The sequence below is a fragment of the Rhodamnia argentea genome, chromosome 6 (genome assembly GCF_020921035.1).
Source record: "Rhodamnia argentea isolate NSW1041297 chromosome 6, ASM2092103v1, whole genome shotgun sequence".
NCBI lineage: Eukaryota > Viridiplantae > Streptophyta > Magnoliopsida > Myrtales > Myrtaceae > Rhodamnia > Rhodamnia argentea.
Window position 1 is genome coordinate 29,409,242 of NC_063155.1, and position 22,865 is coordinate 29,432,106.

The window sequence follows — 22,865 nt, forward strand, 5'->3', positions numbered from 1 at the left end:
AATTGCAGAGTTGGATAGTACGTGACAATTGACGGGTGTACCAATTTGAGATTTTTCGTGTTGTAACCCCAATTTAACGAAAACTAACATATGGTAAATTTGTTACAAGTGTATCGACCTCAAATTTTTTGTGGTAAAAAAATAGTTAATAGTAAATTTATCACAAGTGTACCAGTCTATGATTTTTTATGATCAAAAAAATAATTTATGATAAATTTATCTCATATGCATTCTTTTGGTATTTTTTTTTTATACTAGTCCGACGTGAGCCACATGAATAAAATCTTCTCTAACTCGATTTGGGATTCAACAGCTCTACCAAATCGAGTGCAAAGCGAAAAAGCCGAAAGGCCCATTCCTCCTCCCCCCAACTTGCGTCAACCCACTCTTTTTGAGCTGTAAATTTCTCATAGATGTACCTGTTTGAGATTTTTAATTGTCAAAAAATAGTTAGTAGTAAATTCATCACATGTGTATCGCCTTGAGATTTTTTATTGTAAAAAAATAATGTGTGATAAATTTATTTCATGTGTACTAATGTGATGTTTTTTTATACCACACTGACGTGAGCCACATGAATAAAATCTTCTCTAACTCGATTTGGGATTCAACGGCTCTACCAAAATCGAGTGCAAAGCGAAAAAGCCGAAAGGCCCATTCCTCCTCCCCCCAACTTGCGTCAACCCACTCTTTTTGAGCTGTAAATTTCTCATAGATGTACCAGTTTGAGATTTTTAATGGTAAAAAAATAGTTAGCGGTAAATTCATCACATGTGTACCAACTTGAGGTTTTTTATGGTAAAAAAAAAATGTGTGATAAATTTATTCCATGTGTACTAATTTGATGTTTTTTTATACCGCGCTGACGTGAGCCACATGAATAAAATCTTCTCTAACTCGATTTGGGATTCAACGGCTCTACCAAAATCGAGTGCAAAGCACTCAAAAAGTCGAAAGGCCCATCCCCCCACCCCCTCCCCCAACTTGCGTCAACCCACTCTTCCCTTTTCACAGAAGAAGCTTCTGGTTTTATCTTCGACAACTGCTGGCGTGGCCGCGTAAAAGGTGGTCGCGCTCCCTCCGTCGAATGTGCTCCAAGAAAACTGCCGTGCGGCAGACAACTTTTGTCCGTAATCGATCGGACCGCCTCAATTCGAGATGCTTGCCCAAGTGGCTGTCGGAGTCATGGGCGATCCGAGCTTTAGGATTGACAGGTACATACCGCGCGCGTCTTTTTGCTACACTTCGAGATCAAAGATCCAAAAAGAACCGTCAACTTTAAGTGCGGAATATCTACGTCCTAATCTGTCAATCGATTCAATTAAGTCCTAAATCATTGTGAAAGCAGCACTGTTGAGTCCTACACATCTCGATTGGTTTACTTAAGTCTTTAATTTTTGTTGAAAAGCGCAACTGCTTTGAAAAGAGAAATGAAATTTATGGATCCAATTTTTAAACGGCACAAAAAAAGAAGAACTTGATTAAGTTTTTTGGAAAAAAAAAGGGATTAAAAATTGAATTAATTCATGTGAAAGGTTTAGGACTTAACCATGCATTTCATAGACAAAGTTTAGGATGTCGATTGAAGATCAATTTAGATGCGTGATGCTCTAACCAAATATATATATATATATATATATATATATATATATATTATATAGAAAGCATAAAAAAAGTCATAAACCTAATGCATTAGTACCAATTGAGTCCTAACTCTTTATACGATTTGTCAATTCAATTTATCCAGTCAATTTTTGCTAAAAAATTGCTAACGTGAATGTTGGCCATCTTACGAGGACAATAAGTTTAATTTTTAAACATTTTTTCTTTTCTTTTCGTTTTTTTCCCCGACTCTCTTCCCGATCACATGCGAGTGTCAATGATCCTCGCCGACACCCTTGGCCCTCGTCGACACTCGCTTGACGCCCTTGACCCTTGCCTACTACAAGCGAGGGCATTGGGTCCTCGCCTAGACCAAGCACAGGCAGCTATTCCTCGCTAGTCCATAGTTGAAAAAAGAAAGGAAAGCAAAAAAAGAAAAAAAAAAGAGGTAATAAAAAGTAATAACAACTTAGAAAAAATCTTAAAAATTGTTTACGTTATCTTTAGTTATGCCAAATAGGATGACCGACATTCACGTCGGTAATTTCTGACCAAAATTGATTGGATGAACTAAATTGTCACAAATACAAAAGGTTTAGAATTAAATTAATCCAATTGAATGGTTTAGAATTAAATTGGTATCAATGCAATAGTTTTAAAATTTTTAGATATTTTTAGCATTTCTTAATTCTAAGTACATTACTTGTATTGGTGACATAGTACACTATAAATAGCCAGCCACCCCATCAATATTCCATCTTGTAATTTAACACCCCCTCTCCCTCTCTCTCTCTCTCTCTCTCTCTCTCTCTCTCTAGATTGAGAAAGAAAGACATGGGACTTCTCCCATGTCCCTTGCCTGGCGACTCCCACGCCACCAACTCCTCCGAGGATCAGTCTACCCTCTCCATTCACCTTCACTCCAAATCCTCAAGCTCCCTCTCTTCCCAATCCAGCCTTCCCACTGTCCCTTCCCTGACCCCTCAACAATCTCAACCCCTAGACCAATCTCCGACTCCCGCCCACCGCTGTTGCGTCGCCACTCTCTCCGGCCACTCCTCCTACGTCTCCTCCCTCGCCCTCGCCGGCGAGTTCCTCTACAGCGGCTCCTCGGATGGGGAGGTGAGGGCGTGGAACCGAAGCCCACCCGGATCCGACGCGGGGCACGCTGTTGCGGCGGCCGCCATCAGCACCAGCGCGGTCAAGAGCGTGGTGGCGAGCGGGGACAAGCTCTTCACCGCCCACCAGGACCATAAGATACGGGTGTGGAGGATCGACGCCGACGGGAGGTACAGGCTCGCGACCTCGCTGCCCACGTTGGCCGACCGCTTGGCGAGGCTCTTCTTGGCGAAGAACTACGTGGAAGTGCGGCGGCACAAGAAGTGCACGTGGGTCCACCAAAATGAACCATAGCCCAACAAAATGCATGTAAAACATTCGTGTCCACTTAAATTGAGGGTATGCTTAGAAGCTGGTTTGCCAAAGGGCTTTGGGTTCTAAAGACCCTTGGACAAATACAAATGCCTTTCAACGAATATTTTGGTGAGTTTTAAGAAGATACAATTGCATTTTCAAAAGCCCTTACATTTTTGTCCCAAGGGCATGTCTGGAAGTGCTTTCGAGCTTCAAGCATTCGGGATGCGAATACCAACTTTTTTTTTTCCTTTTCAACTTTGCCCTCGCTCAACTTTCATATTTCTCGGAATGTCCCCAGCTCACTCGACCTCACCTGCGAGGAGCCGGTGACGCGAGATCTAACTACTGGCAAGCCGGCTCGGCGCCGACCTACGTCGCCCAAGTCGCACGACCCCAAACGAACTCCGCCCTACTTAGGGTGCGTTCGGAAACACTCCGGGGAAAAAGCCTTAGAAAAAATATTTGGCAATTACCTCGTGGGGGCAACCATGGCAATCCCATATATCTTATTTGATTGAAGTAAATGACGTATACTTAGAATATTTGGCCCCAGCAATGAGAGTCTTTTATGCCATCGTTGGCTAAAGGTTACATTATCAATAGCAGGCTAGCTACTGTAATTTTTTTTTCCCACTAAGGTGTCCCTCTCTAATTTAATGAAAGTGCCAACGCTTCACTCGTCTCTGAATTATTGCAAGCTATGATAAAGATGGGCAGGTGCGGGAAAGTTCTATTCGGATTGAGTTTGGTGTAGAAAATTCATTACGTATGGGAACCGTCTGTCGAGTTAATTCTCGATGGAACTCTCGAATTGAAAGAATTCCAATTCTCATATGTTGTGATAGACTTTTTTTTTGTGACCATGACAGTAACGACATGTTGTGGGTCATAAATTCGACCCCACAATAATTTATTATTTACATCTTTGTGGCCCTAAACAGGGTGTTAATCTCATAGTAGATTAAGGGCAATCACAAAATCCAATTCTCATATGTTAATTACCCAACAATAGGCCTTTAAACCAATAAATACCTTCAGAGTGCTGATTAACTACTTAACGTGCCCTTGGAACCATTGAGCTGCTCCGAATAATATCTTTTGGGTTATTACTACCAAAAATCCAAAACTAATATACCAGTGATAAATCTACCCCAAATTATTTTTTTAACCATAAAAAATTCCATACTAGTATACATGTGACGAATTTACCCTGGACTATTTTTTTATCACAAAAAAATCCCAAACTGGTACACCTATAATAAATTTACCATAAATTATTTTTTTATTAGAAAAAAAACCCCAAACTGGTATACTTATGATAAATCGATCCTATGTTATTTTTCGTCAAATGTTGCTGTCAAATTGCAGAGTTGGATAACACGTGACAATTGACGGGTGTACCAATTTGAGATTTTTCGTGGTGTAACCCCAATTTAACGGAAACTAACATATGATAAATTTGTCACAAGTGTATCAATCTCAAATTTTTTGTGGTAAAAAAATAGTTAACAGTAAATTTATCACAGGTGTATCAGTCTATGATTTTTTATGATCAAAAAAATAATTTGTGATAAATTTATCTCATATGCATCCCTTTGGTATTTTTTTTTATACCGAGTCGACGTGAGCCACATGAATAAAATCTTCTCTAACTCGATGTGGGATTCAACGGCTCTACCAAAATCGAGTGCAAAGCGAAAAAGCCGAAAGGCCCATTCCTCCTCCCCCCAACTTGCATCAACCCACTCTTTTTGAACTGTAAATTTCTCATAGATGTACCGGTTTGAGATTTTTAATGGCCAAAAAATAGTTAGCGGTAAATTCATCACATGTGTACCAACTTGAGGTTTTTTATGGTAAAAAAAAAATGTGTGATAAATTTATTCCATGTGTACTAATTTGATGTTTTTTTGTACCGCGCTGACGTGAGTCACATGAATAAAATCTTCTCTAACTCGATTTGGGATTCAACGGCTCTACCAAAATCGAGTGCAAAGCGAAAAAGCCGAAAGGCCCATTCCTCCTCCCCCCAACTTGCGTCAACCCACTCTTTTTGAGCTGTAAATTTCTCATAGATGTACCGGTTTGAGATTTTTAATGGCCAAAAAATAGTTAGCGGTAAATTCATCACATGTGTACCAACTTGAGGTTTTTTATGGTAAAAAAAAATGTGTGATAAATTTATTCTATGTGTACTAATTTGATGTTTTTTTGTACCGCGCTGACGTGAGCCACATGAATAAAATCTTCTCTAACTCGATTTGGGATTCAACGGCTCTACCAAAATCGAGTGCAAAGCACTCAAAAAGTCGAAAGGCCCATCCCCCCATCCCCTCCCCCAACTTGCGTCAACCCACTCTTCCCTTTTCGCAGAAGAAGCTTCTGGTTTTATCTTCGACAACTACTGGCGTGGCCGCGTAAAAGGTGGTCGCGCTCCCTCCGTCGAATGTGCTCCAAGAAAACCGCCGTGCGGCAGACAACTTTTGTCCGTAATCGATCGGACCGCCTCAATTCGAGATGCTTGCCCAAGTGGCTGTCGGAGTCATGGGCGATCCGAGCTTTAGGATTGACAAGTACATACCGCGCGCGTCTTTTTGCTACAATTCGAGATCCAAGATCCAAAAAGAAACGTCAACTTTAAGTGCGGAATATCTACGTCCTAATCTGTCAATCGATTCAATTAAGTCCTAAATCATTATGAAAGCAGCACTGTCGAGTCCTACACATCTCGATTGGTTTACTTAAGTCTTTAATTTTTGTTGACAAGCGCAACTGCGTTGAAAAGAGAAATGAAATTTATAGATCCAATTTTTAAGCGGCACAAAAAAAAGAAGAACTTGATTACGTTTTTTGGAAAAAAAAAGGGATTAAAAATTGAATTAATCCATGTGAAAGGTTTAGGACTTAACCGTGCATTTCATAGACAAAATTTAGGACGTCGGTTGAAGATCAATTTAGATGGCCAATGCTCTAACCAGTATTATATATATATTAGAAAGTATAAAAAAAGTCATAAACCTAATGCATTAGTACTAATTGAGTCCTAAATCTTTCTACGATTTGCCAATTCAATTCATGCAATCTATTTTGTTCGAAAATTGCTGACGTGGATGTTGGGCATCCTACGTGGACAATAAGTTTAATTTTTACACATTTTTTCTTTTCTTTTCATTTTTTTCCCCCCGACTCTCTTGCCGATCACATGCGAGCGTCGGTGATCCTCGCCGACACCCTTGGCCCTCACCGACCCTCGCTTGACGCCCTTGGCCCTTGCCTACCACAAGCGAGGGCATTGGGTACTCGCCTAGACCAAGCAAAGGCAGCTATTCCTCGCTAGTCCATAGTTGAAAAACGAATGGAAGGGAAAAAAAGGGAAAAAAAAATGTAATAAAAAGTAACAACAACTTAGAAAAAATCTAAAAAATTGTTTATGTTATCGCCAGCTATGCCGGGTAAGACGACCGACATCCACGTCGCCCACTTCCGATCAAAATTAATTGGATGAACTAAATTGGCACAAATACAAAAGGCTTAGAATTAAATTAGTCCAATTGAATGATTTAGAATTAAATTGGTATCAATGCAATAGTTTTAAAAATTTCAGATATTTTAAGCATTTCTTAATTCTAAGTACATTACTTATATTGGTGACATAGTACACTATAAATTGCCAGCCACCCCATCAATACTCCATCTTGTAATTTAACACCCCCTCTCCCTCTCTCTCTCTCTCTCTCTCTCTCTCTCTCTCTCTCTAGATTGAGAAAGAAAGACATGGGACTTCTCCCATGTCCGTTGCCTTGCAACTCCCAGACCACCAACTCCTCCGAGGATCAGTCTACCCTCTCCATTCACCTTCACTCCAAATCCTCGAGCTCCCTCTCTTCCCAATCCAGCCTTCCCACTGTCCCTTCCCTGACCCCTCAAAAATCTCAACCCCTAGACCAATCTCCGACTCCCGCCCACCGCTGTTGCGTCGCCACTCTCTCCGGCCACTCCTCCTACGTCTCCTCCCTCGCCCTTGCTGGCGAGTTCCTCTACAGCGGCTCCTCGGATGGGGAGGTGAGGGCGTGGAACCGAAGCCCGCCCGGATCCGACGCAGGGCACGCGGTGGCGGCGGCCGCCATCAGCACCAGCGCGGTCAAGAGCGTGGTGGCGAGCGGGGACAAGCTCTTCACCGCCCACCAGGACCATAAGATACGGGTGTGGAGGATCGACGCCGACGGGAGGTACAGGCTCGCGACCTCGCTGCCCACGTTGGCCGACCGCTTGGCGAGGCTCTTCTTGGCGAAGAACTACGTGGAAGTGCGGCGGCACAAGAAGTGCACGTGGGTCCACCACGTGGACGCCGTGTCGTCGCTTGCGCTGACCCATGACGGCTCGGCGCTGTACTCGGCCTCGTGGGACCGGTCTTTCAAGGTGTGGCGGGTATCCGACTTCCGATGCGTGGAGTCGGTCGAGAGGGCGCATGACGACGCCATCAACGCTGTCGTCGTGTCCCGCGACGGCCTCGTCTACACGTGCTCCGCGGACAGGAAGATCAAGGTGTGGAGGAAGGAGAGTCACCAGAGAAAGCACGCATTGGTTGCGACTCTAGAACGGCACAGGTCCGCGGTCAACGCTCTGGCGCTGAGCGAGGACTGCTGCATCCTCTACTCTGGCGCCTGCGACAGGTAAGCACTTCAATTCACTATTCATTCCATTAGAGCTATTCAATAGCGCGTTAAAAAAAGGAGTAAATTCACAAAGGGGTATTTTCGAATGATAGGTCGATCCTCGTTTGGGAGAGGGTGCAAGACGAAGGGCGGAGGGGCAAAGGAACTGACGGCGGCGTGGAGGGCGAGCATTATATGGCGGTGGTGGGCGCGTTGCGAGGGCATACAAAGGCAGTACTGTGCCTCGCGGTGGCGGGGGATGTGGTGTGCAGCGGGTCGGCGGACCACACGGTGAGGGTGTGGCGGAGGGAGGGAGAAGATCGGAGTTATTCCTGCCTGGCCGTGTGCGAGGGACACGCGAAGCCGGTGAAGTGTTTGGCTGCGAGCGTTGACGTGGACGGCGACGGGGAGGGCAGCGGGTCCCCCTCCGGGAGCGGGACGAGATATATGGTCTATAGCGGCGGATTGGACTGTAAGATCAAAGTATGGAGAATTTGGGTTCCCCCTTCTTTGACTCTTCTCACGACTTCAATATGTTATGCTTAGGAAAGAGTAGGTGAGGGTTAGGTTGGACATTTCCAGCTACTCATCGATCTCTTTTTCTCGATTCTATTTTGGCTTCTTTTGTGCTTCTTGGCGATTTGTACGTAACAAAAAATGAGAGATTTTTCTGTCCTCTTTTCTTCTTTTTTTTCCTTTTCCCATAATTTGTTCCTCCTCCTCGTTCGTCACAAGAGGACCCACTGAAATAGTCCCGGCAAATTCTAGGCTAGACATTGCTCTACATGATACTTATTATGCGGTTGCCTATTTTCATTATGTTCATTTACTGCCTACACCTACGCTCACGAAAGACAAAGACGCTCACGAATCTGCACGTAGATCTTTTGACAGTTGGGATGGACTTTTGGTTTTGGGATTGAATTCAAGCTCGGAACTTCACTAAAAGCAAGAGAAAGAAGTGACATCATATAACATATATAAAGAAAAGGACTCAAATGCGAGCTCCTCTAGAACTGTTTTCAAGTTTCCGAGCCAATAGTGAGTTACATATGGAGTTCGAAAAGGTCAAATCTTAAATAATTCCATCATACATGATGGAGTTGCGAAAACTTCTGGATAGGTACCTTATATTTGAATTGAATTCTTTCTAGTTGATCTGGAAAAATTAGGAGATTCTCTAGAAAAAATATGGGGTTCTGCTTCTGGTGGTAACATGCTATGGGGTAGTGGTCTGACTCGAATTCCGAAGTTCAAATTTCTGAAAAGGATAGTTCAAACTCGTCTTTTTCACAATCATCGGAAGTAGAGAACAACGGTTCCAGCCCAACGAAGGAATGAATCCCATACCTCAAGGAGACTCTAGGTCCACTGGGGATTTTAGTAAGGGACAAGCTCGATCCAAAAAAAAAAAAAACATTCTTAAACTTAACAAATTGGCATATTTTGGCCGGGAATTCTTCAAGAAAGACGTCATAATTTAGAAAGGAAACACCCCCTAAAGCCAGAACACAAGCGCCGCCCTCTTTGCCACCGGCACAATTAACTAAGAGAAGATCACGTCCTCGAGGGTGGTGATATCACCGAAGAGGGCCCGACAAGCAAGAAGTTCTTTCATTATAGCTACTCCGAAATATTGAACTACCACCTTATCCAGGCCAGAATGTTGCCTCCTTCACTGCGTTCTTTACCCAATTCCATTCTGCAGCCAGATCAGCCTTAGGTAAAGATCAAGATAAGAGGAATATTGAAGACTTTCCCTCTTATTTTTTCGTCCCTTTTATCCTCGACTTTGTACGAGATCCAACGGCCGACATTGAAAGTTTCTAATCTGATGGTGTCGGGTTCACGCGGCCTTGTCGTGCGGACCGTCATGCCGCCAATGAAACGCCCCGGAAGCCGACAGAAGAACCAGGACTCGCTCTCGTTGACCACAGGTGAAGTGAAGGCCGAAAGGGAGTAGAATCTAGAAAGTCAACGGTAAAAAAGGGATCTCCAATTTTCCAAAATGTACCGCCGTAGGGATGTTCAAAAAGCATCTCCTGGTTCCCACCATTTCCAGCTTCTAAGGCGACGGCACAAAGGGGATGCTCGTTCAAAGAGGACGACCCTTCACCTAATTTTGCTTTGAAAAGAGAAGACTAATGATTTGCGGGATCGATGCAAAGGATCTGAGAGTTAAAAAGGGCAAAGAGAGATGGATCTGGAGAGCTTGTTAGGTGCTCTAGTGCTCACACAATGGGAAGAGCTTGTTAGTTGTTTGATATTTGAAGACTCTTATCAATGTGAACGATAATATCCGGCCAAAGAAGTCGTCAACCGTCGACGTGTATATTTTTTATAATATTTTTATTTTTATTTTGTAATTTATTATTATTTTTTTTATATTGATAGGCGAGGGGTTACGGCCCTAGCCTAAGGCCTTCATGGCTCTACCGACGGTGGGCAAATTGGCCCTCGCCCTGTGACTAGCCAAGTTGAATGGGGAAAAAAAAAGGAAAGAGCAGAAAATTCATTTTTTTTTAAATTGTACAAAAAAAATGTCAACGTCGGCCCGACTGTACCGCATGGGATAACCAACATCCATTCAACTGTTTTCGATCAAAGTTGGCTGCGTGGACTGAATTGATACAAATGCAAAATGTTTAAAACTAAATTGATCCAACTCAAAAAGTTTGGTATTGAATCGGTATCAATACAATAGATTTATGATTTATTTGGTACGTTTTTCCTAATATCAGGAGTCAAACTATACCGAACCATGAGGTATCCCTGAAGTTCGGGTCTCCCTAATTCAAAATAAATTAAATGTTTTTATCTTATAAAGTGATTATGGTTGGTGCAAAACAAATCGAGAAGCGTCTCTCTTGTTTATCTCCATTTGATTTTGGGAGATGTTTAGATTCCACACCTTCCGCATAATCAACAGTAATCTAGCTAACTTTACTGACTTTAGGTTTTTTTATTTGGTAAATTCTTGAAGGGACCACGGCCTTACGAAATCACACGCACAGAAAGCAATCATTTTTAAAAAATTGCCATTACAAGACTTAGCTGCCAAAAAAAAAAAAAAAAAGACATTCTCCTTCTCACCTTGTCCTTTTTCTGGAGAAACCTACTTTCTCATCAGACACCGGCTACGTGGGAGATCATGTCGCAGCCACGTAGCTACGAGTTAATCAGCAGGTTTGAGCTTGAGATAGAAGTGGATTTACCCCCCCCATTATTGCTTCGAGACGAAGTTTCCTTCATCTTAAACTTGTGGGTGGGCCTCGTGGCGGAGCACTTGTAAGAGTCTGCTTAGCTCAGTTTTGATTAGATTAACCATCGTTTGCTTTTAGGTCTCGGGGTAAGCCGCTGATCTGACGTAGTGTTCGTAAATTAATCGTGATTAGCAGCCGAGTCATCCTTGCTCTTGCATTTGATGTGTTACTCTAGGACTTGGTTGCGTGGCTAGTGCTGTCGGTAGTATTACGTGTTCTATGGTTTGCATTCCGACATAGCGTATATTGTCAGTATCGGTTTGACTTTTTCTGAAAGATACATGCTTTCAAAGGAAGAACAAGTAACATGGGATTCGGCAACTGCAGAAGAGTATGCGGTGTCGATCGAGACAAGTAAGGAAGCTATTTGGCTCATAGGTTTGCTCGGTGATGTTGGATGGTAGCAAAAGAAGATTGTTGCTTATTGCGAAGCGCAGAGGGCAATACATTTGACGTCAAATCATCTGTGTCGCCCACTGACGAAACACATGGTACTAAGCACCACTTTTATTCGTCCTAAGACATTCAATAATTAATCTCCTGGACACATGTAGACAGGCTATTCCATATAAATCCTAATCCACCTACATACACGCGGACACAAATTCAGTTCATCCCGCTAATTTAGATCGAAAATTACTTACGTGGCATTGCTGGCGAGGCTTGACCTCGCTCTCGCTAGTTGGCAGCCGCCGGACTTCACCACAGGCTGGAGGAAAAATATAATTAAAAATTGCCATGTCAGCTATTTTGGTCAAAATTAGACGGATGGACTGAATTGACAAAAATGAAAAAGGTTTAGGAGTGAATCGAAAAAAAAAAATTTAGGATTGAATTGGTACAATTACAATAAAAATTGCCACGTCGCAAGATGTCCTAGGGGCCATCACGGCATTGCCGACGCCCTAGCATCTACATTGTTTGATATATGTATCAACATTTATTCATAGCATTTTTCTTAAAAAAATCTGTAAGTTTAATTTATCAATCTTTTTTTTTTTTAAATCTTTGAGTTCGCTAAGTTTTTTAGACATGTTTCTTTAGTTTTCTATTCTTTTCAACTTGCTGCCAAAGATGTGAGTCATGTATATATGACTTCGGGCTGAAAGCGAAGTTGACCTTATATTCATCCAGATCCTATTTAAAAAAATGAGGGTGACATGAGTTAAATGAGTCGATTTGGATCATACCTATTTATGATCCGTCCAAATTTAATCCCGATCCATCCGTTCAATTACACAATTTTACTCTTGGGAAAAAGACAGCTTCTGTATCTTTTGAATGTCCCAAAGGTAAGTGAAAGTCGGTATTTCAGTGCCATTTGACATGATAATCTTCTATGTGACTCCTAAAGCTGGGGAGCACCCCAAGGCTATGCATTTTTTTTTCCCCTGCAACCTGAGCATGGTGAGAAATTGCCCTTTTCACTACCATCTCTCCTCAATTTTCCCCTCTTGTACATCCGTGTTTGCTCGTGGAATCTCGACTTAGCTTGACTAAGACGATGTCGTTAGGTTAGATTCAGCCATATTTGGGAAGTCAGATTGTCCGCCGATGGCTAGGACAAGTTACCGTAAGAGGGTTAAAGAGTTGGCCAAAAGAGTCGCATTTATGCTGACGGGTATGTTGCAAAGTATCGATTCAACAGGTGCCGCCCTGATTTAAAGGATTACGAAAGTTACACCGAAAGAAAAGGCCGAAGGACTCCAAAGTGCAGCTGATAGCATAAATTTGCGGACGTTGATATCGAATGACCAAAAGATGAAACATGCTTGAGCAGTTTTGGCTTATTTTAGTCATTGCAAGATGCAACCAGATGCATCTGAAGCAATTCACACACCCCTACATTTTGGTTAGGAAACATAAACTCTTCGCTGCACCTGCGATGACGCAGCATATGAACTGTCCCTATGAATCATAAAGGAGGACTCCGATTCGCTGCCAGTAACACCATGTTTATGGTACAAGCCGAAAGCCATGGTTTTATACATCAGTGGAATGAAGAATCTGAACCGAGTCTTTTGAGCTTCACCATGAAATTATCCGCAGGTTTCGGTTGAGGGAAGTAGTTGACGGGGCACTTAGGATTAGTTCGCTCGACCCTGCACGATCAAAGCGTTCATCTGATATTGGAATGAGTGATTGCATAAGCATCTACTAGTCTCATTCTATCAGAACTTTAATCTGTTCGAGCCTCTTCTTATTTGCAGTTGTCATATTGTCGTATGATATTCATTTGATGACAAGTGAAATTATTTCTCGTGACCTGGTATTTGAAAACTTGGCAAGAAAGCACTTCAGTTGAAAAAGCAGAAAAGATAGACAGAGAAAGCACTTACTCATAGTTAAGGAGAAAATAGTGTAGAAAGATGGACATCTGAAGCTTGGCCAAGTACCTTCCTGGGCAAAGCCTGCTTCCTTCTCCAAACGGAATGAAAGAACCTCCCTTCTTTCTATGATTCTGCTTGCGAAGAGCGAGCAAAGGAGATATCAAAACGCGCATACGAGCTTGAAAATGCAGAGTCGAAAACATCTCGGATGAGCGGGAAAAGATTTCTGAGCACAGATTATAGTGGACGCAAGGCAAGATGGTTCTCTTACATCCCATCTGGAAGGATTGAACTCTTCTGGTTCAGCGTAATTTGCCGGATCCATATGAACAGCTCTGAGGCAAATTAGGACTCTCCACCCCTTTGGTACGATATATCCTGAGATGAACAATTCCTTTCCAATGAGAAATGATCAGTAAACAGAAGGGACGTGAAGGAAATTGTGCGGCTGACCATTGATAGCGACGTCTTCTTTCGCCTTTCGAAGCAATGAAAAACCAAAACTAACCCTGCGGAGCATCTCATCGATCACCTACACCCACAGAGCGCATCGAGAAATTGCATGATACCCACTTGCATGAACAATGATCATTTCATCGAATGTAGAAATATCTTTTAGATGCTCTGTTTGGTCTGAATGTGTCTTTTCCTCGCTACATTTCGTATATGATAGGTCAAAGGAAAAAATTGGAGACATACCTTAGCCAGATACTCCATCTGTTTGATCTCCTGGTAAATTAATCCTTTCTGCGTTGGTTCTCTTCTTTTCAGGATCTGAATTTGCTCCTCCTGAAAACAGACTTCAACTCAAAACTACTTTCCTGAAAAGGTTTTATCTTCCTGCTTTACCATGAGAAAACTTCGGCGATTCGATTTTAATCACGCAGACCGTACCTTCGCTTTCTGCAAGATATCTGGATTCTCGTAAAAGTACAGGAGTATCCACGTTGTAGCCCCAGCGGTTGTGTCGAAACCGGCTACAAGGTACACGTGTATGATGTCAATGATCACGTCTTGCTTATTGCTTGACCATCCTGATCTTCTGCCTCCATCAGCAAATCAAGCATACCTTTGCTTCCTGTGTATGCATCATTTTTCTTCATCGACTTCCTCGTATCCACGACTTCGCTAAAGATCTTTTCCAGTTCTCTCTTATCCTTCCATAAATTAATGAACAGTAGTATGTTATTACAATGTCATCCTAGTAGCTCATACATGGGGAACCGGTAATTGATTGAATGGTGCTATCCAGGTTCTCACTCTTACCTTGATTGCTCGATGAAATTGGAAACCGGGGAGATTTATGGCCAATGAATTTATCCCCTTGCTGATTTCACCAAACAGATTCGTGGTCCTTGAGATGAAGGAATCATCGGTCACTGAACCGAGGAAGACGGGAAGACCGGACTTGAAAACGGCGTTCCTTATTTCCTCAAACAACTCGATCGGACGGTCCCATTTTGCCCATTCCTCCAGTGAACCGATCACGACCTCTTCGGTGTGCTTGACGTACATGGACAGGGACTCGCTGCCGGTGATTTTAGCTGCCGTCAGGTGGCAAAAATGCTCATGTACAGCGCCCGACATGCCCTGGAATTACTTCTTCCCTATTATTTCTTGGGTGGTTTCAGGGTAACCTGGTTTGAAGTTCACTTCATCTGTCAGTACTCGGCTGCAAGTCTCAGGCGTGGAAACAATAATGCTTGGCTTTCCAAACATTAGGGTCCTGTACATCCCCGTCCCACCATATCTGTACAACAAAATACAGGTTTAAATCTGTGTCATTGTATTACTAGGAACAAACATTTGGCTTTTTCTTCCTACAAATAGCTGTATCTTTTTGTTTTTTTACTGGGCAAAAGCCAAAAAAAAAAAAAATTCACATTATGTCAATTGTGACATATTTGCCCTAAAATTTTTCTTATAACACAAAAAATGCCCAACTTGTACTTGTCTGATACATTTACTTTTCGTCAAGGTTCCGTCAACGAGCACCGTTAAGAATTTGACTATATGGACGCCGGAAAGTAAACGGTGTTGACATGGCATTTATGTGGCTTAAGTGAAATAAATTTTGACTGAAAAAAATCATCTGCCGCATTCTTAACAGAGAGTAAATACGCCACATAGTTACAAATTTTAGGATTTTTATGTCGCAAGAAAAAAAATTAGGGTAAATATGTCACAGTAGGTACAGTTTGAGGTTTTTGACATAAAAAAAAAAGTTCAAAATAGATGTGTCACAGTGGACATAATTTGAAATTTTTGGTAGTTATATATATTCACTTATATGTTTCTTTTAGCCTGTGCAAGTGACCCTTACCTGTAACATTGCACGTAATAGGTAGGACTTGAACGTAAGACCTAATTTTGCACGTAATAAACATGATTTGAACATGTGACTTCTAGTTTCTAAATTGAAAACTCCCTGACGCTCCGACATCTATAACGCAGGAGTTTGCTTATGTACTTTTCTTGTATGATCGCTATGCAAGATATGGTGTGGTCCTAAACCTTTGACGATTTGTCAATTGAGTCTATCCGGCTAATTTTGGTCGAAAATCTACTTGATGCGACCGCCGCCGACGTAAATATTTTTTAATAATATTTATATTTATTATTATTATTTTATATTCTTATCTTTATTTTTCGGGGGGTTGAGGGCCGGCTATGGTGGCTAGCGCCGGGCGACAACATAGTAGCCCTCGCCGGCCTCCGCCAACGCGGCCTTGCTCAAGGTCGGCGAGGGTCTCGATGTCGTCGTTAAGCCCGGATCTAGTTAGGGGCCGAGCACCCTCGCTTTGGCCGGCGAGGGCGTCGAGTGAGGCCTACAACGCCCTCACCCGGTTCTGGCGACCCTAGTCGGCCCCTAAAAAAAAATAAAGAGGAGAAAAGAAAAAAAACAAAAAATTCTAAAAAAATCAAACGATTATTGAAATATCATTAAAAATATCAACGTCGTTGCTCTGTAGGCCGATCGGTGTCCACATCATTAATTTCCAGTCAAAATTGACTGGATGGACTTAATTATTACGGTTGAAAAGTTTAAGACCGAAGCATAAATGAAATAGGTTCAAGACCTTTTTAGTGCCTTTCCCTGCGAGTTTTACCTCCACCTATTAGATGAAGCCAACCACCTATAAAACGAATAAGTGATTCTCATTTCGCGATTATCCACAAGAAAAGGGAAATCTCATGCAGTTTTGTGCATTGTTTATCGATTTCTTCTACCGCATCATTCACAGAGCAGAACTACGTACACAATGTCCTTTTTCTCTTGAGTTGCTGAAAGCAAAAAGAAAATGAAGAAAGACCACGAACAAAGGCAGTTAAACAGGAAAGACCTGGAGATGACGCTAGCCATGAAAGAATCGGGATGGCCGGACTTGAAAGCCCTGAAGAAGGTGTCGAATATCTAAATTCGATCCTATCAATGATACAAGAAAGTAATGAAAATTTGCACAATACAAGAATTTACGTTGTTCGGCAGCGGAGATATTCCGTCTACCTACGTCCACGGAGAGATGAGATCTGTTTCACTAATAACATAGAAAAGTGTACATCCACTCTTTTTCACACCCTCTCTATATTAGAGACCTGTTTCGTCCTAAATATATATATAGCGAAACCCTACATGGCACAAATTACAAAATTGCCCACATAGCCTAAAATATTTAATTTTCCCATAAAATACAAGACATCAACCTCAACAGAAGGTCCGCATTTGGCCGATCAAGGGCCACCCCATGTCGCCAAGAGGCAGCAGAGAAGCTCTCCGCCACCCCAAACTGCTCACGTACACCCACTCGTTCACCCTCTTCAGAAGCCCAAACATGAGGCCGTAGCCACACACCAACGCCGCGACAACCACGCTCGCTGCTTGAGCCGCCTCCATCGATTCCGACCTCACTCTACACGCTTTGAGCTTTCCCTCTGTGAGGATGTGTACTACTGTGTCTCTCATAAATAGTCCGTAAGGATTCAGCCATCATATCTTTAGTCATCGTCATTAATCATAAATAATGTTTTTGTGAGAATTAGAGATTAGAGATTAAAGATTCTTATCGCATCATTTGTCGTCGCTTGCAGGTGCAAGTAAAGATTAAAGAGCTGAGCAACACGTCGGAGAACATACTCTGTAGAAGATTCGGTCCACCCATGCTTCCATGCCTCACCCGTTTTTTCTACAAGGGAAAACATCGTTTGTACCTAACACGGCTTTATTTTTATTTTTTTCTTTTGGTAAACTTATCTGCATGGCTTGAATATATTTATAAACCATTCGATTCATATGAAGTTGCCTGTCTACACGTGTCTTGTCTTGGAGATTAGTTACTAAATATCTTATGCTTGAAGAAGAGTGTCGTCGATAAGCGAGGAAAGATGTTGTCTTAAATAGATATGTCAAATAGGTGGATCGAGTAGGGTCGAAAATAGTGACGGTTCAAATTGATCCTGTTTATATGGAATGCGAATTTAGTGACCCATACCCAATTTATATTACTAAAACATATCCATTTTTAATCCAGATTATGAAAACCCCGTGGCCACCTTTTACTCTATGCTATTTATGTATGTATATTATTTGGACAAATATTTTACATCAAATTATGAAAAAACGTTAACATGATAAAAAAAAATTAGTATATAAAGTCAAACACGTAAATAAAAAATGTAGATTGAAATACTTATAAAGAGCTACAAAAATGTGCATGCACTGCAACAACAAATGAATTATTGAAGAAATATTTAATTTTAAAAATAAAATAAAAATGTTCACGTCAACACCAGCCACGCCAGGTGAAATGGTCGGCGTTCACATCATTGATTTCTTGGTAAAATTAGCTGGATAGATTGAATTGATATTAATACAAAAATGTTTATGTCTAAATTGGTCCAATTAAAAGGTTTACGACTAAAATTATACTAATGCAATAGGTTTATGATTTTTTTTTTACTTTTCCCCGCTATATAGAGGTGGCACATAAGTTAGACATAACACTTTTGTATATAATTCTTAATCCTCATCAATGTAATGAGCACTAAATTAGATTTCAAATCTCTTTCTCATAAACTTTTACCACACCACATCTTGTTGTATTCCTTGATATGTGCTTCACATTGGGTTGAGGTAACAAAGCTCTCTAGTAACCTCATGCTCTACAAAAGAATGGGTGTAAAGGCGTATGATTATTGATCTTGCTGGCTTCCTCTAAACAGAGCTTGATCACGTCGTTCCATGGAATTTTCAACATTGGCCTCTCCATTAGGACAAGTTACAAAATGAGGCAACAAATCTTTTGTAGGGTGATTGGTTCCCGGTCCGATCCGATTCCTGCAGGATTCAATTATTGGACTGATCGCTTTTTTTTTTTTTTTTCATGATTTGTCGTTAAATTTTTTTCGTTGACATATTCACCTTGTCAAAAAAATTTCCCGTTAACGACATATTCACCGGACCATCTCTTATTAATTGCATCGCGTTATCGTTAAACCTAAAATCGTATTAAGCATCCTAAGCATCTTAAGTTTAGGTGTAGGTTTACATTGGGATTTTTTTTAAAAGGGTGTTATTTCGTCTGGTCTAGTTCCCCCGAAATCGGGAACAGGAATGACCCTAACAGGTTCCAATTTTATGGAATTGTGAACCGAAGCAAACCGGCCGGTTTGCTTCGATCCGGGCGATTCCCAATTTGGCCGGTCAATTAAGCTCGACCCTAATCTTTTGTTCCGTGGCTAGCCATGTAAGTTAGTTATCACCACTGACACTTAACCTTTTCTCTTGCCATCCTAATCTATGATTTTTTGTATCAAACCAAACAATCGAAGTGCATCTTTTGATGGTCTAGAGCAAACAAAATTATTTTCTCATCCAAATGAACTAAGGATATAATTCTGCGTCTCTCGGATTGTTAGGTAATTGAATATTTTTCTTGATCCTCGATCCTCATTAGATCTTGACATGTCAAGTAATTAGTTAGAAAAAAACATGAAGTAGAACAGGTTGTAAATAATGAGAAAAATAGATAATGTATCATATCTCTATCAAACATTAAATCAAACAGTTGGTGGTGGTGATTCACATCCCCACCCAATATGAATTACGGATTCTCTTTTAAATGGTGACGAATGCGTAACACTTTCAACAAATTTTAAAGTCCCAGCAAAGTTCAAGTAATGTACAATCCCTATTGGAAGTAAAAGAGCAAGGTAGCAAAGAGAGAGACGGGTACCCATTCAGAATTTCCTCGGCTGCTGAGCAGGAGTGATAATAAGTTCCCCGGACCGGAGCACCACATCATCACCTTCCGCTGATGAATTCCGCCGGTGACGGTATCTTACTTCTAATTTTTTAAGAGCTAATCAAAGAAGATTTCCAAAACCAGAGTCCAGAGTACATGATTCATACAAGAGAGATGCCTACAACAGACAAGTGTTGAATCCTATCATCAAACAATAAGGACAGCTCCATCTAAAATGAAGCAACTTTAATGAACAGGTAATCTCCTCATGATCGCCAAGATATATTGAAAAGAGATTATACGCATCCATGACACACGGTGCTCATAGTCCACAGCTTGTTTAGATATACTCTCAGTATTATTTACCTAATTAAACCAGGACTCGAGTTTCCCTCGAGGCACAAATTTCCGCTATTAAGAGTACGATCAAAAACAACATTTGGTCGTTGTCGCGCTCCTCTCTCTCTCTCTCTCGATCTCTCTCGATCGACCATAGATCTGCGGCAATGTAGTTGGTCGGGTCCTCTGTCGATTAGCTCACGTGCAGGTTGTGGGATGGTAACGGTGGTGGCAACGTATTAAAGATCGTTGGTGATGGAGAGCGGTGGTGACTGATGGCAATATTAGTGGCCACAGGAGCACAAGCAATTGCGATGCGGGCCTATGTCGAAAGGACGACAAGGGGGAAAAAAGGAGTAGCACTGAGGATGAGCACGGTTTGGGTGGGTACGTTCTAGATCTAAAACTTGAAACCTACCATGTTATAACCGGTTTTCAATTTTTGGAACTTAGAATTTACCATGTTTTTTCGGTCCGGCTCTATAGTCTACTCGAGAATTTATTTTTCTTTTGTTTCTTTTTCTGATTTCATTTTTTTTCTAGCAAAATAATATGAGTAGCGACAAAACGATTCAAAGTAAAATATGAATAATAAGACTTACTATCCAGCGAAAGCAATAATCCCTAATATGAGTAATAGAAATTATAATCCACCAAAAACAGAAAAGGTGAGGCAAGCGAGACTAGGATTTTTTATTATTATTATTATTATATATAATAGTAGCTAAAAACCTGTCCAAAAATCGGTCCGGTTCACGGGTTGATCTTCACTTGAAACTAAGAATCGGACCGGTTCCCAAAAATCAAAACCTGTTACCGGACCTATTTTTCGAGTGGTCCGGTCCGGTTTCGGGGCAAACCCCGTCCGGTTTCCCACCCCTAATTGCAGCACACCTCAATCGGAAGCATTGACTTGTCAACATTCTGATGTGTCCTTTATTTTATTTTATTTTTTTCTGGTCGAAAATGTGTCACTCTCCAAAAAGGATTCCGTCTCGTGATGAATAATAAGTGGCGGCGACAAAATGGGTCCACGATCCATTTTTACCTCGTATTTGTCGGCCCAGTACATTAGGTGTGGATAATTCTCTTGTCGATTACGCAGGTGAAAGTGGGTCAGAAAACCAAACCAAACAACGTGGGCCTAATGAGTTGCATAACAAACCTATGTTTTTTTTTTTTTTTTTGGTTAGGCAAAATTCCAATGGTGTTTTGAGAACGACAAACATTCTAAGTGTCATAACATGTGCAGTTGAGTGTAAAGAAGTTACTTGCCTCCATCTATATACCTTTTACCATATGCAGATGGTGTTGGCAAGAGGATATCTAACAGTGTAGACATAAATATGTTTCGCTTTTTTTTTTTTTTGGTTAATATCATGAAAAACCCCAAACTGGTACATCTATAATAAATTTATCTCAAATTATTTTTTTGACCGCCAAAAATCCTAAATCGATTGCTTGTAACAAATTTACCCCAAATTGGTATACCCGTGACAAATTTACTCTTCGTTAGTTTTTGTTAAATCTAACCGTCAAATTGCTAAGTTGGATGGCATGTGACAGTTCACGGGAATACCAATTTGGAATTTTTACCCTTTATTTGTCACGGGTTTATCAATTTGAGATTTTTTATAGTATTAATCCAATTTAGTGGAAGGTAAATTTGTCACATGTGTACAAACTTGAGATTTTTCTCAGTAAAAAAAATTAATTTAAGGTAAATTTATCACAAAAGTATCAGTTTATGATTTTTTGTGGTAAAAAAAAACAGTTTGGGATAAATTTGTCACATGTGTACAAATTTGAGATTTTTCCCGATCAAAAAAATAATTTCGGGTAAATTTATCACGGGTGTATCAGTTTGAAATTTTTCATGATATTTACCCTTTTTTCTTTACTTTTTCATATGTTGTTCATTGAAGATATCTATTTCCGTATATGCAGGATCATTCCTACGGTACCAACCCATGATCTACAAATTGTCCACCACTTAATAACGGAAAAGTTTCAACTTTCCGTGGACAACAAATTCAACCCCGCCCTTGATTGTTCGTGTCTAATCCATTTATCATATTTTAAATCAATTAGGTGTGAAACTTAAAATAAATGTTAGCAAATAGAAATTATATCGCCAAAAGGTCGCAAAATTTTGGTTCGAAATCATACGGAAGGAAGCCATAATCCACCTACTCAAAGACGAGTCCAATGATAGGGGCGGTGCACATCATTTGTGGTGGTGGTGGTCGTCTAAGGAAGGCGATGGACGCAAAGGTGGTGTTATTGTTCACCACCGTCGGTGCAGGCTGCCGTCCACCGTTCGCGGCAACTTGTGTGACGATATGTCTTGGCAGCCGATTGGATCTCTAGTGATCCATAGTTTTTTTGTTTACTTCTATCCGACCGATTTAGATTTTTTCAATAATCTGTTAATTTAATTCGTAATTTTCATTTTTGTACTCTTTTAGCTCTCTAGACTCGGGAGATCTGTTTATATGTTTTTTTTTTTATTGTTTTTTTCATTGGTATGTGTACGGATATGGGCTGGAAACGAATTTGGCTGGATGGAGATAATTCAAACTGTACTCTAAAAGTCGGACGAATATCAATTAGATGAGTGAATTTGGACTATGCTCATTTACGTCGTATCCAAATTCGATCCGATCCGATTGCCCAATTTTACCTTCAGAAAAAAGACAGCTTTCATATCCTGCGGTCGTCCAAAAGGTGAGTGAAAATTTGGTTATGCCTCGGAAGACGGAATTTGAATCATTGCAATGTGTTCCAAAGCTTAAAGAGCAACCCCACGGCTATGGATTATCTTTCCCCTGCAACTTTAGCACGGATAGAAAAAGTCAAAGTTACGGACTTGCCCAACGACGTCAGGTTTACCTCACCTTTACATCATCATCATATAGACACAAAAAATTCAATCAGAAATTTAAAACATGAATAACTTAAGCGTAAATCAAGAATTGACCGTGGAATTCTTGTGCTCTGGCTAATGATCCTCTATTG

At 41.0% G+C, this 22,865-nt stretch overlaps 1 protein-coding gene and 1 pseudogene across 2 annotated transcripts; one reads left to right on the plus strand and one right to left on the minus strand.

Moving 5' to 3' along the window:
• The first annotated feature begins 2,394 nt into the window (after window positions 1-2,394).
• LOC115756435 (protein JINGUBANG-like) lies at window positions 2,395-8,350 on the plus strand. Of its 2 annotated transcripts, XM_048280819.1 has the most exons (3): window positions 2,395-2,994; window positions 7,351-7,691; window positions 7,787-8,350. In XM_048280819.1, the coding sequence occupies exons 1-3, from the start codon at window positions 2,437-2,439 to the stop codon at window positions 8,217-8,219; spliced, it is 1,332 nt and encodes a 443-aa protein (XP_048136776.1). In that variant the 5' UTR covers window positions 2,395-2,436; the 3' UTR covers window positions 8,220-8,350. The 2 variants fall into 2 exon arrangements, with proteins under 2 accessions (XP_048136776.1, XP_030552072.2); XM_030696212.2 differs by lacking the exon at window positions 2,395-2,994 and having other exon boundaries at window positions 6,737-7,691.
• Window positions 8,351-12,885: 4,535 nt separating this feature from the next.
• Window positions 12,886-17,213, minus strand: LOC115756436 (annotated as a pseudogene).
• Between the last annotated feature and the right edge of the window lie 5,652 nt (window positions 17,214-22,865).